General features: G+C 37.0%; 1 protein-coding gene across 1 annotated transcript in view; it reads right to left on the bottom strand.

Moving 5' to 3' along the window:
• Positions 1-1,679: 1,679 nt before the first annotated feature.
• LGSN (lengsin, lens protein with glutamine synthetase domain) overlaps positions 1,680-16,649 on the bottom strand; it is a 67,717-nt gene continuing 52,747 nt past the window's right edge. Inside the window, exons 4-6 of the mRNA XM_070801196.1 lie at positions 15,731-15,928; positions 4,728-4,894; positions 1,680-2,879 (exon numbers count right to left, since the gene is read on the bottom strand). Coding sequence (XP_070657297.1) covers positions 1,680-2,879; positions 4,728-4,894; positions 15,731-15,928 — 1,565 coding nt within the window. The remainder of the gene's footprint in view (positions 2,880-4,727; positions 4,895-15,730; positions 15,929-16,649) is intronic.

Below are 16,649 nucleotides of genomic sequence, written 5' to 3'. Positions count from 1 at the left end.
TAGATGGCCGAAGCACACATGAAAGGAGTAAATTCAGTGAGCCCAGAGACTTGCATCTTCCCATACATAGAAGAATCCTAAATTCCCTAACTGGATACCTGTTTTTCCTTACTTGTTTACTTAACAATAATCTTTGATATGCAGACTACCTGCCCCCTTTGTTGCAAATTTGTATATATTCTGACTCCCTCTCCTGCCTCCTTGGAGCAGTTTTCTCAGGGCTACTGAGATACTGCCTCCTGGGCTTGGAGTCCTTAACATTACAACCAAATAAAATAACCCTCTACTAATTTTTTAGTTGACACTTTCAAGGGTTGAGGCTTCCCTGGTGGTACAGATGGTAAAGAATCTGCCCGCAACATGGAAGACCATGGTTAGACACCTGGGTAAGGAAGGTAATCTTGCCTAGAGAATTCCATGGACAGAAGAGCCTGGTTTCACTACAGTCCATTGGGTGGCAAAGAATCAGACACAACTGAGTGACTAACACTTTCACACTTTTCATTTTCATGGATTTCAATTAGGAAGATCTGAGTCATATTCTAACCCTCTGACTGTGTGTTTGCTGACTAAAATGAGATCATAGTTTTAATTGAACATAAAATTTCCTATTTGATTCTAAGCAGTGGAATAGGGTTTTGTTTGTTAGTAGGTTGATATTTAATTTCCTTCCCAAAGGAGCTAAACTTTAGTGATAGTTACAATATTATCTCATTCAAACAAATGTTTAGAACATTTAATATTGTCTGGGAAGATACCAGCCTATGACAGTAGGAGAATCAGTAATTTAAAGGCAATTTTAGCTGGAAACAGTGCCCTGGTTACCAAGGCAGCTGTTCTTGTGCTTTACAAAGCACTAGAGGTATCTTTGGAATTTCCAAAGAGTGGTACAAACCAGGCAGAGCCCACCTACCCCAGTCCATCTCTCCATTTCATCTGTATTCTATGCATTAGGTTTCTATATAAGATATGGCTTAAAGAAAGATTTTTACTGCTTTTAAATGTTTGATCTCATTGTTCCCAGCTCAAAATCCATTTTTTGTGGACATTACAGCCTTGAACATTCTTAGACTTTCAGGAGCTGGTGATGCAGGGTAGAAAGATATGGGACATATGTGAAAACTTCTGCTAATTTGTTATCATCACATATTTTTGAAAACCTTAATTAAATCATTTGGAAACATTACAGTGATGTTTGAAAAATAGATCCTCAATATGAGTGAGATTATATTAGCAAATATCTTTGTTTCCCTGGCAGTCACAATCTATGTGTATAATTGAAAATTACTTCATTGTATTTTTAGTCATTTAAATTTTGTTTTCTAACTCTTAAGTATTTTTTATTGTGTAAATATATTTGTTGCCTGCCCCCCCACCCCCCACCCCCCAAAAAAAGCCCTGAATATTTGTGTCTAGGTCAACCAACATACACTGAGGCAATGATCACCGAGTGACAAGATTTGTTGGGTTTGCACATCACTGTTGCACCACAACTTTATTGTTTGTTTCTATTAGAATCCTCCCAGTGGCCTCATGTCATCTTCAAATATTTCATGGAACAAAAAAGAGAGAAAGCATTTGTAGTCTTATTGTTATTAGAAAACTCCATCTTTTCTTTCTGGCAAATCAGCAACTTAAAAAAAACTCACACTGCTACAGAAATAGTTAAGGGTTCCACTCTAAATAAAATATTCTAAGAATTTATTTCTCTCAGCATCTGTTTCTTCATTTTCCAACTCATATTTTTTCATGGCAACAAAATACCGAATAAAAGTTTCTCCTAGAGCCTGTCTCAGACATTGATCTTCCTCTAGTGCCATGAGGGCATGTTCCAGTTTCAAAGGGATCTCAGAAGGTTTGGACTGATGAAGGTCTGTGCTGTTCTCTGGACCAGACAAAACACCATCATCGCTGTAAAGTCCATCCAAGCCTGCAGCAACAGTGGCGGCCAACACCAGGTAAGGATTTGCTGTGGCTGAGCCCAGTTTATTTTCTATTCTAGTGCCTTTCTCACCGTGACACTTAATGTTAAAAGCACAGCTGTTATCATTGTACCCCCACGTTGTCGGCACACTGTCTTTCAGGTCTTTACTCTCCTTAGAGTAGCGCTTCCTGCAGCTAACAGCAGGGGCCATCAAGCAGCTGAGGGCAGCAGAGTGCTTCAAGAGGCCTGCCAACCATTTTTTCCCAGGAATCGTGAGCTGCTCAATTCCAGAATTGCTACAGAACATGTTTTTCTTCTCATCGACATCCCAGAGACTATGAGACAAAATTCCTGAGTTACAGAATCCAGTCTCGATGAAAAAGCTGGTGATATAATTATACTTCCTTGCCACTTCTTTGACAGCCATTCTGAGGGTAAATGCATTATCAGCTGAACTGATGCCAAACTCAGGCAGAAAACAGATTTCCATCTGGCCAGGCCTGGTAGAGGAGGAAAAGCTCTCAACATTGGCCCCAGTGTGATACAAACCATCCACGAGTTCCTGGATGAACAGCTGGTCATGATTATTTAGCAGTGCTGAAGCAGGAAGAGATATGGTTTTTGAATTGATAATTTCAGGTACACCAAAAATGCAAAAATCATAGATGAAAGCAGAGAGCAGGGAGAAGCCAGCATCCTGCAGCTGGCTCAGCTGCCTTTTGGCGATGTGCCTTGGGGAGGTCAGAAGAGGCTCCCCGGTCACGGTGAATGTGTCACAGATCACCCTGGCTGTTCTCTTGGCCCACGGCAGAACTCTGAAGGTTGATAGCTCTGGCATCAGGACTATGTCACTATTAAAACACGTTGCTCTAATGTGATCCACTTCATTGTCCTTAGGATTTGGTATCAATTCAAGATAACCTCGGGGCATGTAAACACCATGAATCACTTTTTCCTAAATAAGTTAAAGGACAGAGCAATCAACTTTTGAGACTTGAAACCAAACAAAAAAGTCAGGGGATGGGAAGTGGGAGTGGGAGATCATTACTAATGAGAAAAAAAAAAAAAAAGCTTCATCTGTTAGTTGAAACTAGCTTATTACAGATACATTTTAAATAGTTTAAAATAATATTCTCAAAGGTAATTTATAAACAAGTCAATAGCTTTAGGCTTTAGCCTTTGGAAACTTTATATGCTCATGCAAACAGCACTCATAAATAAAAGCTATAGCAATAAAGAAAATGTCTTTATAGCAAATGAAAAAGGTGAAATCTAAAGGAATTATTTGAAATGATCATAACCAAAAGTACTTTTTAAAATCACTTTTTATCACATGGCATAGTTGCTAATACTGCAGATAAGGCTTTATTTCAACTTATTCTATTGTAATCCTCCAAAAAGAGTCAGTAGACCGTCTGCAGTCCTCAGAGAGCTGACTGTGATCACACACAGGACACATGGGACAGAGGAGCCAGGGTTGCTGACTATGGCGCTTCTCTCCTCACTCACCTTTACTAATAAGCAAACTACCTCATAGGCACAGAGTTCCAAAAACCTTGCCCATGAATGTGCACCTAAGTTATAGTTTCCAGAATGTTGTAGCCTTCAAGTCAGCATAACTTGAGTATCACCAAATCTATTTCTAGTCCTAACTTTGTCATTAATTGCTTGTGTGAAGTTAGGCAGGTCATGGTACTATATACATGCCTCAGCCTCCATATCTGTGAAACAAGTGTTAGACTAAATGATTGCTAACGCATTTTCTGGTCAAATACCTGTTGGATTCAATGTATTTAGTTCTTATTTAACTTTTCTACATATCACACAACTGGGAAATAATGAAGTATGAAGTTGAATAGACACATAAAATTTTTTCTAGAAATTGTGTGGTAGGAATATCAATAAAGTTTCATGTGTTGAAATTTACATTAATGGGTAGAGAAAAAGCTGACTATAAAGTTCAGTTCCCATGATTTCAGTGAACATGGTGAGGTTAATTTTGCAAACCAATTTGGTTTTTATATTACCTCTAAATCCCAAAAAGCATGGCTACTGAGAAGCAGCTGGTACTAGAAGATGTGACTCTTCTGCATTTGGTATTGAGTCACTGCCTCCTTCACTTTCCACCAACTCTACACATTTTCAAATGCCATTTGACTTGTATGATCTGAATCTACCTTTACCAGTAATAAAGTTGATAAGTCAAGCACTATTCAATGACTGTTTAATTTTTCAACCTACTCAAAGACCTGTATATATAAATTTCATGTGTATATGTGTAGGCAGATCTAAATAATTTTTTTAAGATACATGTTTGACTTATTTGGAACTCTTTAAAAAATGTTTTGAAAAATTCCAGTTTTACTCAGTGTAAAGCAAATTAGAAAATTACAATTTAATATTGAAAGTAGTATTTAAATAATAACCTTTGGGGATGCTTAATTTTGATACTTTTGTATAATACTGACTGATGTCCCTTCCTAAGAAATGTTTTAATAACACAGTAATCAGTTATTAAAATAAACACATGACATAAACTAAAAACAAAAAAACAACTCGTCTCAAATATCTGAAAATGCAGTATTTCTTAACATCACTACTTTTGAAAACTTAATAATATTTATTAAGTCATCAAACTTTCTTTTTATATTTGCTTCTAAGTCTTCTGTCATAGTTTTCTCCTATCAAACAAGGTTTTCAGTTTGAATTGCTGTTTAGAGTACAATAAAATTAGAAAGAGTAATAAGGACCATTCTCTTGCAAATGAATTGAATGAAATGACATAACTACTTGCAAAACTCACTTGGAAAAATTGTGCAGGGATACTCTTAGACCTGGACACACCATGGAGGTCTGTTGCTTCAAATCGCACAAATTGAAGGTGATTTTTGGCCATCTCTTGTTTAATGTGCTTCATTCTAGAGGAGAGTTGAGGTGCAGTAGGAACTTGGGTGTTGTCCCTGGTGTTATCTGTAAAATAAAAAAATTATCTGAATCATTAGATCATGATGAACTGAGATGTAAAATGAGGCTAAAGAATAGGGAATTAGTCATTATGATCATTAACAGAAGCATCATGTTTCCATGTCTTTGTCTTAGAGCTGGAGATCTTACCTTTTTTAGCCTGCCTTTGCCATATTCCTGAGAACATAGTCTCTAAATAGCCTGAGAGATTATCGCTTGGGATGAGGTTCAGTCTAAGAGTATTTGCTTAAATAAACAGAAGTATTATATGGAAATACTTACTGAAACTGTCTTTGCTTACAGAAATTAAAATATATTTCCCTCACTGCTTTGGCACCATATAAGATGTATATAGATAAGTATCACTGAAAAGACTTTGAGCTTCTTTGAGTTTCACTATTTTTGAAAACTTAATGATATTTTTTAAGTCATCAAACTTTCTTTTTATATTTACTCCTAAGTCTTCTGTCATAATTTTCTCATATCAAACAAATCATAATTTCATAATTGCAATAAGAGGAAAAAAGATAGTTCTGTGAAGTGTAATTATTCAAGGCAGAACTAAAATTAACAGTATTAATTATAATTAGCTTTGCATTTCTATTGGGTAAATAAATGCTGTTTGGGAGCTGAAAGTATACATTTAGATCCTAGGGGAGCAATAATGTGTACTAGTATTCCCCAAATAAAAAGTTCCTGTTATATTAAAGGTAAAATTATTATTATTATTATTATTTTTTCTGTTGGTTTGCTTTTTTATTTCCTTTTCTTTGGCAAAATGGCTTTATATCTTTATAATAGCATCTGAATCTAAGATATCTGCATCTATTTGTTAAATTCAAAACTTGTATAAATGAGAATATAAAAGTGTTTTTTGTTTGACTTATGAATAGAATGCTACATTTCTAATTAAAAAAAATAGATATGCAACAAGCAACAAAGGGTTACTGTATAGCACAGGGAACTATAGTCAATATCTTGCAATAACCTAAAATGAAAAATAAGTTCAAAAATAACATATGTATATGTATAACTGAATCACACACAAAAAAGAATTCTACTTTTTGAAATTTAGTAATGTTTATCTTTTTGCCAGTTTTTCTAAATGTCCTATGGACATTTAATAACAAGGTATGAGATACAAAATTTTAAATATATTTGTGTAGGATTTTAATATAAATTAGCTAAATATAAATCTATTATATTTAAATTATTAATAACAACATTCAAGAGGCTCCTATTCTTATTTTTTCTGCACTTAACAAAATGTTCTTAGAGAAATGTTAATATGTCTCACTATGGTTATATATTTTTTTCTTTTCCTTTATATTTCTTCTGATTTTTCTTTTATGTGTCTTTGTTTCCTTGTTGTTAAGGTGTCTAATGGTTTATCATGTCTATTTTCTCTGTGAATGAAATGAAAGTCATGCAGTCATGTCCGACTCTTTTCAAACCCATGGACTGTATAGTCCATGGAATTCTCTAGACTAGAATACTGGAGTGGGTAGCCTTTCCCTTCTCCAAGGTATCTTCCCAACCCAGGGATCAAATCCAGGTCTTTGACACTGCAGGCAGATTCTTTACCTTTTATCATTAAAAATATCATCTTTGTTTCACTTAAAATAAGTAAATAAATTTTAAATAAAAATTTTTTCAAGAATGAGAGTGTAGAAGATGAAATATATAGACTGAGTATTCAGTTTAAAAAACTTGAAAACTAAAAAATATATATTCATTTCATGACTTTTAAGACAGTCTACAAATTCTAAAACTTTAGAATTAGAAGAGACTTTGGAGATAAATCATCTAATTTAACCAATTCATTAGCTTGAATCCCAGAAAAGTACAGCCAGGTTCCCTGAATCACACTCTTTGTCCTTCACCAAAATTGAAACTGGAATCCAGACCTTTTGATTCCTAGTGGTGGCTCAATACCATAAAACAACTGAATGTATGTAAAGCATATAGAAAGCTCAGACCCACAGCATGCATCACAAATATGAGATATTGTCTGAACTTTTAGGTGAGGCAACAGATTGTAATGATTTGGCACAAATACTAAAGCTCATCTGCCTCCCTCCATACCCTGCCTTTGCCTTGGTGACTTTTCTTATCTCAGCTTTCTTATGTGCCTCAGCTTTCTTCCTGACACAATATTACCTACTTCATGAGCTAGTTATGATGATTAAACAAGTTGCTTAAGAGTTTCAGGTAGACAATAAGCACCATATCAATGCTTCTTAAATCTATCAATTTGGCACAACTACTCTAACTCAGGTAATGGTACCATGATCATGTCTGAATCTGAATATATCAATCTATCATATCACTGACATTGCTGCTGCTGCTAAGTCGCTTCAGTCGTGTCTGACTGTGCGACCCCAAAGATGGCAGCCCAACAGGTTCCTCTGTCCACAGGATTCTCTAGGCAAGAATACTGGAGTGGGCTGCCATTTCACTGACATTGAGCAGCTGTAATTTTAAAACAATGCTTGAATATCATTTTTTGAGATGTAGTTAGGCTTTTAAACCAAAAGACTGACAGTTTAAAAACACAGCTTAAGTAGATTTTAAGTATATGAAGCATGTGGAAAACAAGTTACTTGTTCTATCTATGCAAATATATTAGGAATGCTGTCTTGTCACTGATAAATTTCACTTCTCTGAGGCTCCATAGGCTTCATCAGATCAGATCAGATCAGATCAGTTGGTCAGTCCTGTCTGACTCTTTGCAACCCTATGAATCGCAGCACACCAGGCCTCCCTGTCCATCACCAACTCCCGGAGTTCACTCAGACACACATCCATCGAGTCAGTGATGACATCCAGCCATCTCATCCTCTGGCGTCCCCTTCTCCTCCTGCCCCCAACCCCTCCCAGCATCAGAGTCTTTTCCAATGAGTCAACTCTTCGCATGAGGTGGCCAAAGTACTGGAATTTCAGCTTTAGTATCATTCCTTCCAAAGAAATCCCAGGGCTGATCTCCTTCAGAATGGACTGGTTGGATCTCCTTGAAGTCCAAGGGACTCTCAAGAGTCTTCTCCAACACCACAGTTCAAAAGCATCAATTCTTCGGCACTCAGCTTTCTTCACAGTCCAACTCTCACATCTGTACATGACCACAGGAAAAACCATAGCCTTGACTAGACGAACCTTTGTTGGCAAAGTAATGTCTCTGCTTTTGAATATGCTATCTAGGTTGGTCATAACTTTCCTTCCAAGGAGTAAGTGTCTTTTAATTTCATGGCTGCAGTCACCATCTGCAGTGATTTTGGAGCCCAGAAAAATAAAGTCTGACACTGTTTCCACTGTTTCCCCATCTATTTCCGATGAAGTGGTGGGACCGGATGCCATGATCTTTGTTTTCTGAATGTTGAGCTTTAAGCCAACTTTTTCACTCTCCACTTTCACTTTCATCAACATAACTACCTCTATTTAACACAAACAAGCTCTAGCAGTTACATTGTTTATGCTAAATTAGCAGTTGCTGTGTTTCCAACCTATTATGAACTATTGGGTGTTGTGCCCAAAATGAATAATTCCCCTTAAAGAAAATAAAATGTATAGGCATTTTAAAATAGACATATTGGATTAGAGCCCATCCTACAGATCTTGTCATTGTTGTCTAGTCACTCAGTCATGTCCTACTCTTTGCAACCCTATGGATTGCAGCACACCAGGCTTCCCTTTCCCTTACTATCTCCCAGAGCTTGCTCAAACTCATGTCCATTGAGTTGGTGATGCGATCCAACCATCTAATCCTATGTCATCCCCTTCTCCTCCTGCCTTCAATTTTGCCCAGCATAAGGGTCTTTTATAATGAGTCAGCTCTTCACATCAGGTGGCCAAAGTATTAGAGCTTCACCTTTGGCATCAGTCCTTCCAATGAATATTCAGGATTGATTTCCTTTAGGCTTGACTGGTTTGATCTCCTTGCAGTCCAAGGAACTCTCAAGAGTCCTCCAACACCACAGTTCAGAAGTATCAGTTCTTCAGTGCTCAAACTTCTTTATGGTCCAACTCTCACATGATTGCTGGAAATACCATAGCTTTGACTAGCTGGGCCTTTGTCTGCAAAGTAATGTCTCTGCTTTTTAATATGCTGTCTCGGTTGTCATAGCTTTTCTTCCAAGGAGCAAGTCTTAATTTCATGGCTTCAGTCAGCATCTGCCATGATTTTGGAGACTAAGAAAATAAAGTCTGTCGCTATTTCCATTGTTTCCCCATCTATTTGCCATGAAGTGATGGGACTGGATGCATGATCTTTGTTTTTTGAATGCTGAGTTTTAAGGCAGCTTTTTCACTCTCCTTTTTCACATTCATCAAGAGGCTCCTTAGTTTCTCTTTGCTTTCTGCCATAAGGGTGGTGTCATCTGCATGTCTGAGGTTATTGTTATTTTTCTTGGCAATCTTGATTCCATCTTGTGCTTCATTCACATGACATTTCATATGATACACTTGATATAATTTAAACAAGCAGGGTGACAATATACATCCTGATGTACTCATTTCCTAACTTGGAACCTTGGGAAACAGACTTTATTCAACATTATTCAACAATAATTATGTCTCTTAACACTCTGTCTTTAAATATAGTCACCTTCTAAGGTACTAGGGATTAAGACATCAACATATCAATTTTGAGAAGACAGAAATTAGCCTATAATAATATACTGACCAGTTTCCATTTTCTTCACCACCTGCCGTATTATTTAATACATGTTTACTGTCTTTCCCCACTTTCATGTCAGCTCCAGGAGAGCTTGCCTATTTATTTATTTACTCAGTGCTATATCTCCAGTACCTATAGCAGAACAGATATATCACAGGCACTCACTGGCTATTTCTTTCATAATTTAATAATTAATGTTATATAATTAATTAATTAATGCATCTTGTGTGCTTTGATCTTGTCTAATTAAAAAGTAAAATTTGGCATCACGTGTTTTGATATGTATGCTGCTAAGTCACTTCAGTCGTGTCCAACTCTGTGCGACCCCATAGACGGCAGCCCACCAGGCTCTGTCATCCCTGGGATTCTTCAGGCAAGAACACTGGAGTGGGTTGCCATTTCCTTCTCCAATGCATGAAAGTGAAAATTGAAAGGGAAGTCACTCAGTCATGTCTGACTCTTCATGACCCCATGGACTGAAGCCTACCAGGCTCCTCCATCCATGGGCTTTTCCAGGCAAGAGTACTGGAGTGAGTTGCCATTGCCTTCTCCATTGATATGTATACTAAGTATCAATTTTTTAATTTATAAATTTAATTCTTTTACCAAATATGAGAGCCTTATTCAATAAAATTTCATTTCCAAGGCATCAACTAATCTGAATTGTCTGACTTTCTTTTCTTCAAATAAATCATACTTGCTAGTTACAATTAAATGTTTTAGTCAGCCCTTCCCAGATGTAAGATGAAGAGCAGGCAGAAATTTGCCAGCTCAGGGGTCATTTGTTTTCTTACAGTGTGGCTCCTGGGTGGTGTTTTCCTTTCTCTTCTTCTCAGAGAATTAATAAATTAAATCATTGTTCTTTTATAGAGGAAATGCAGGATAACCTGGCATGAAAACCAGGATAAAAACAATAAAAAGTCAGAGTGGGGGGAATTGCTTCTTGAAAAAATAGTTTTTAATAAATTCAAAGTAGTTATTACAGAGAAGAAAATATCATGTTGAAATTCCTTACATTTATTTTAAGGATTGACTTTAATATTTATTTTGAAATTATTTATTGGTGGTTTGTTTGGAGTTGTGAACTTTCTCATGCTTAAGGCCTATAAAAAAATCTATCTCTGGGCCAAAGCAGAAGATTCTGAATTAACCAAATTGAGTCAATCAATAATTGTATTTACACCCCTTGTCATAGTTGATTGGTGCAAAGAGAGCTCACGACACAGTTCTCTCCTCAGATATTGAGACTAAATTCCATTTCTCTCTTATGGCTGAAACTACATAAAACAAAAGCCACAAACTTTGGAAAAGCCAATGAGACCAGCAGATGTTTTCTCATTAGCCTTCCTAGGATTTTGGAAACTTTTAAAAATTAGTTGACATACATATTAGAAAATTTCATATAAAAATCTTGAGCTCAAGCTTCTCTTGAAGAAAGAGAAAGATTTGGAACACTGGGTGAACATTTCTCCACCACAACCATTGGCTGGGACTCTGGGGTGGCCTTCAAATGGGGTATGTATGCAGCTTCTAATTCATGGGTTGGCAAATGTTTTCTGTAAATGGGTACATAGTAAATATTTGCAGCTTTGTAAACCATGCAGTCTGTGTTGGTTGTCATATCATCTCTGTCATTATAGACTAAAAAGAGACATAGAAAATACAAGTTTATTTACTGAAACTGGTCAGTAAGCTGAGCTTGCATCTGGCCACAGTTTATCATCCTCTGCTCTAGTTTCCTCATAGCCTGCACTCACTACTTTCTCACCAGCCCATCTCATTCATCGGCATTATCTGCCTGGTCTCTGTGGTATTTGTATTAATATAATAGACATTGATGCTTAGAGGCTGTTGGTGCTCATGTTCTTTGCTTCATGGAGAAATTCATGAAGCCACAGAGAATTGTAGAGATGAGAGATTATATGAATTTTCCCCAAGGTGTTGATACCCTAAACCCCGGAACTTATAGAATATGTTAAACTGCAGGGAAAATGGGACTTTGCAGATGTAATTAAGGTTATGGACTTTAAAACAGGAATATTGTCTTGGATTGTTCAGGTGAGCCCTTAAAAGGAGAGAAATTTAGTCAGCTGTAGGCAGAAAAGATGTGTGGAAGACAAAGAGTTCAGAGGAATTCCAAGTGTGAGAAGGATCTGAGGCACAACTGGCTCAGAGATATAGAACCAGAGGCTTCCAGGAGCTAAGAGCCATACCAGTTGGCAGGCAACACGGAACAGGGAACCTCAGTCCAGTGACTGCAAAGAACAGTGTTCTCCCAACAATCTAAATGGTCTTGGAAGTGTATTGCTTCTTAGAGTCTCTGGCTAAAATATGAGATGGACAACACCTTGACTTTGGTCTTGCCATACTTGAAAGTAGAGAAATAAACTGTGCTAGCCCAAACTTCTAGTGTACATAACTGTGATATAATGAATTGTGTTCTTTTAAAATGATAAATTTGTTCAGAGACAACAGAAAACTAATATATATGGAGTCCTGATATTGTTCACACTTTGCCTCTTTGTCATCCTTAGGCCTTGTATGTAATAGAGAATTTTACCTTGCCCCAGAAGAGCTCTGGCCTTTACACTTAGCCCTGGTGGGTAATACATAATCCCTTAGGATGTCCTGTCTGATGAGGACAGGATGTCTTTGGTCTGTGGCCAAAGTAGAAAGTCCAGCAATGTCATTTATTATTGAGTCATGTGGTATCAACTTGACCCCAGTGGGCCTGGAGACTGAGGTCAGCTGTGTGGAGCTGACTGTGGAGTTGACTGTGGAGCTCCAATAAAGACTGGGCACACCAAGGCTCAGGTCAGCGTCCCTGGTTGGCAATACTTCAATTACTTTGTTGCAAGTCATTGCCAAGAGAACAGTGCTGTCCATGACTTCATTAGGAGAGAACAAATGGGAGCTACATGCTTAGAAGTTCCTTGGACACTTTATCATGAATATTTTCCATTGATTGACTTTAATCTGCATATTTTTTTCACTGTAAAAAACCATAATCTTGAGCATAATAGCTTTCAGTGAGTTCTGAATTCTTGTAGCCAATTACCAAAAAAAAATTTAGGGAACATCTCATCTTGAAACTGGTATCAGAAGTGTGAACAGCTGGTAGACAGTACTTCTAACCTCACACCCTGATACATTTCTACTCTTCCAAACCTTGTTTCTTCAGTCTTTTCATCATGAATTCCCATGTGGAATAAATAGATTTTAAATTATTTTAAATTAGTATCTATCTCAAGGATCCCAATTTTTTGACCAATAAACTCATAGGCCAAAATAGCTATGTTATTGTTGATAACCCACAAATTTAGAATAGCAGAATTTCTAGTATCTGACCTTAATTTTAGGTCTTTCATCAATTTTGAGTTTATTTTTGTGTGTGGGGTTCTAATTTCATTCTTTTACATGTAGCTGTCCAACTTTATCAGCACCCCTTACTGAAGAGTCTATCTTTTCTCCATTGTATATTCTTGCCTCCTTTTTCACAGATTAAATGACCGTAGGTATGTGGGTTTATCTCTGGGCTTTTTATCCAATTCCATTGATCTATATTTCTATGTTTTTGTGACAGTAACATACTGTTTTTATTTGTAGTTTTGTACTATGTCTGAGGGCTTCCCTGGTGGCTCAGTGGTAAAGAATCTGCCTGCTAATGTAGAAGACATGGATCCAATCCTTGGGTTGAGAAGATCCCATGGAGAAGGAAACGACAACTCACTCCAGTATTCTTGCCTGGGAAATCCCATGGATACAGGATCCTGGCTGGCTACAGTCCATAGGGTTTCAAACAAGTCAGACAAGACATAGTGACTAAACAAATACAGCACTATAGTCTGAAGTCAGGGAACAGATTTTGGAAGAATCTCTTTTTCTTTCTCAAGATTGTCCTTGGCCATTTGGAGTCTTTTGTGTCTCCATACAAATTGTGAAAATTTTCATTCTAATTCTGTGAAAATGCTATTGGTAATTTGATAGGGGTTGCTTTGGATCTGAGGAGAAGGCAATGGCACCCCACTCCAGTCCTCTTGCATGGAAAATCCCCTGGGCGGAGGAGCCTGGTAGGCTGCAGTCCATGGGGTCGCTAAGAGTTGGACACGACTGAGCGACTTCACTTTCACTTTTCACTTTCACACATTGGAGAAGGAAATGGCAACCCACTCCAGTGTTCTTGCCTGGAGAATCCCAGGGACGGGGGAGCCTGGTGGGCTGCCGTCTATGGGGTCACACAGAGTCGGACATGACTGAAGCGACTTAGCGCAGCAGCAGCTTTGGATCTGAAGATTGGCTTCAGTAGTCATTTTGACAATATTGATTCTTCCAATCCAAGGACATGTTATATCTTTCTATCTGTTGTGTCATCTTCAATTTCTGTCATAAGTATATTATAGTTTTCAGAATACAGGTATTTTGTCTTTGTAGGTAAGTTTATTCAAAGGTATTTTATTCCGTTTGATGTGATGGTAAATTGTATTGTTTCCTTAATTCTCTCTCTGATTTTTCATTGTTAATGTGTAGAAATGAGAGAGATTTCTGTGTATTAATTTTGTATCTTTCAATTTTACTGAATTCACTCATGAATTTTAATAGTTTCATCTTTAGGATTTTCTTAGTATAGTATTATGTCATCAGCAAAAACTGACATTTTTACTTCTTTTCCAATTTGCATTCTTTTTCCTTCTTTTTCCTCTCTGATTGCTGTGGCTAGGGTTTTCAGAATTACATTGAAAAAAACTCTTAGAGAAAAGCATAGGCAGAACACTCTCTGACATAGCAATATCTTTTTTGATCCACCTCCAAGAGTAATGAAAATAAAAACAAAAATAAACAAATGAGACTTAATTAAACTTAAAAACTGTTGCACACTAAAGAAAACCATAAGCAAAAAGAAAAGACAACTCACTGAATGGGGGAAGATATTTGCAAATGAAGCAACCAACAAGGGACAAATCTCCAAAATATACAAAAAACACATGCAGCTCAATATAAAAAACAAACAAACAACCTAATCACATAATAAGTAGATCTAAATAGACATTTCTTCAAAGAAGACATATAGATGGCCAAGAGGCACATGGAAGGATGGTCAATATCAGTAATTATTAGACAAATGCAAATCAAAACTAAAATAAGGTATCACTTCACACCATATATCCAGAAAAAAACATAATTCAAAAGGGTACATGCACCCCCAAGGTTCATTGCAGCACTACTTGCAATACTAAATGTCTATTCATGGAGGAATTGATAAAGAGGTGGCACATATATACAATGATAATTATTCAGCTATAAAAAAGAATGCAATAATGCCATTTGTAGCAACATGGATGAATCTAACAATTGTCATACTGAGTGAAGTAAGTCAGACAAAAACAAATATCGTATTATATTGCTTATATGAGGCATTAAAAAAATGGTAAAAATGATCCTATTAACAAAGCATAAATTGAGTCACAGATATAGAAAACAGAGATATTAAGCAGGGAATGGGGGATGGGTAACTTGGGAGATTGGGATTGACATATATGCAGTGCTGCTGCTGCTGCCAAGTCACTTCAGTCGTGTCCGACTCTGTGTGACCCCATAGACGGAAGCCCACCAAGCTCCCCCGTCCCTGGGATTCTCCAGGCAAGAATACTGGAGTGGGTTGCCATTTCCTTCTCCAATGCATGAAAGTGAGAAGTGAAAGGGAAGTTGCTCAGTTGTGTCCGACTTTTCGCGACCCCATGGACTGCAGCCTACCAGGCTCCTTCGCCAATGGGATTTTCCAGGCAAGGGTACTGGAGTGGGGTGCCATTGCCTTCTCTGCTATATATAAAACAGATAGCTAATGAACCTACTGTGTATCACAGGAAACTCTATTCAATACTCTACAATGACCTGCATGGGAATAGAATCTAAAAAAGAAAAAAAAAAAAAATAGAATAACAGATTTTCACTTTTAGAAAAGACTTGAGAGATCATCCATTGCAACTCTTCGTTTTTCAGGTGAGCAGCCTACTGGGCAAAGAAAACTAAAGCATTTTTATAAAGTGATAGGTGTATAAATTACAAGTATTCTGACTCCCAAGCTAACATCCAACATCACATTATCATTAACTCAGATACAAATTTGAGATTAGTGGCTATACCCATAAAACAGTTTGTTCCATAGTCCTTACCAGTATCACTGGAGTTTGGGTGAAATTCATCACCAGGATCATTGATTAATGTTGGAAGGGACAATGGTTTTATTGCTACTGTCTGATCTTTGGAGTCCTTGTCATCTGGTGTCAAATGAGATTCAGGAGAGCCAGGCGCCATGACTGGTTTGTCGGTATCCCCCAGTTTGTGGCACACTCTGAGGTTTCTATTCTTTTCTGTAGAAACAAACAAAAAAAAGTGTTAAGACCTTCTGCCCACTTTTGATTAGGTTGTTTTCTTGATATTGAGCTGTATAAATATTTTGGATATTAATCTCATGTTGGTCATGTCATTGCAAATATTTTCTCCCATTCCATAGATTGTCTTTTGTGTTTTGTTGATGGTTTCCTTTGCTGTGCAAAAGCTTTTAAATTTAATTAGATACCATTTGTTTATTTTTGTTTTTATTTCTTTTGCCTTGCTCTAAAGAAAATATTGACTAATGTAATAAAATATTGTCACAATTTATGTCTTCTAGGTGTTTTATTATGTCATGTTACATTTAGGTCTTTAAACCATTTTGAGTTTGTTTTTGTGTATGGTGTGAGGGAGTGTTCTAATTTCATTGATTTATATCCAGCTGTTCAGCTTTCCCAACACCAATTGCTGAAGAGACTTTTTTTTTCCCTTCCATTGTGTAGGCTTGCCTCCTTTGACAAAGATTAATTGACCTTAGGTATGTGGGTTTCTTTCTAGGCTCTGTATTCTGTTCCATTGATATGTTTGCCTGTTTTTGTGCCAATACCATGATATTTTGATTACTGTAGCTCTGCAATATTGTCTGGAATCTGGAAGGATTAGACCTCCAGCTTGTACATTTTCCTCAGGACTTTGGCAATACTGAGTCTTTTGTGGTTCCATATAAATTTTAGAGTTATTTGTTCTGGTTCTGTGAAA

Source organism: Bos indicus, chromosome 2 (genome assembly GCF_029378745.1).
Source record: "Bos indicus isolate NIAB-ARS_2022 breed Sahiwal x Tharparkar chromosome 2, NIAB-ARS_B.indTharparkar_mat_pri_1.0, whole genome shotgun sequence".
Classification (NCBI taxonomy): domain Eukaryota; kingdom Metazoa; phylum Chordata; class Mammalia; order Artiodactyla; family Bovidae; genus Bos; species Bos indicus.
This window is presented reverse-complemented; position numbering and strand designations above follow the sequence as displayed.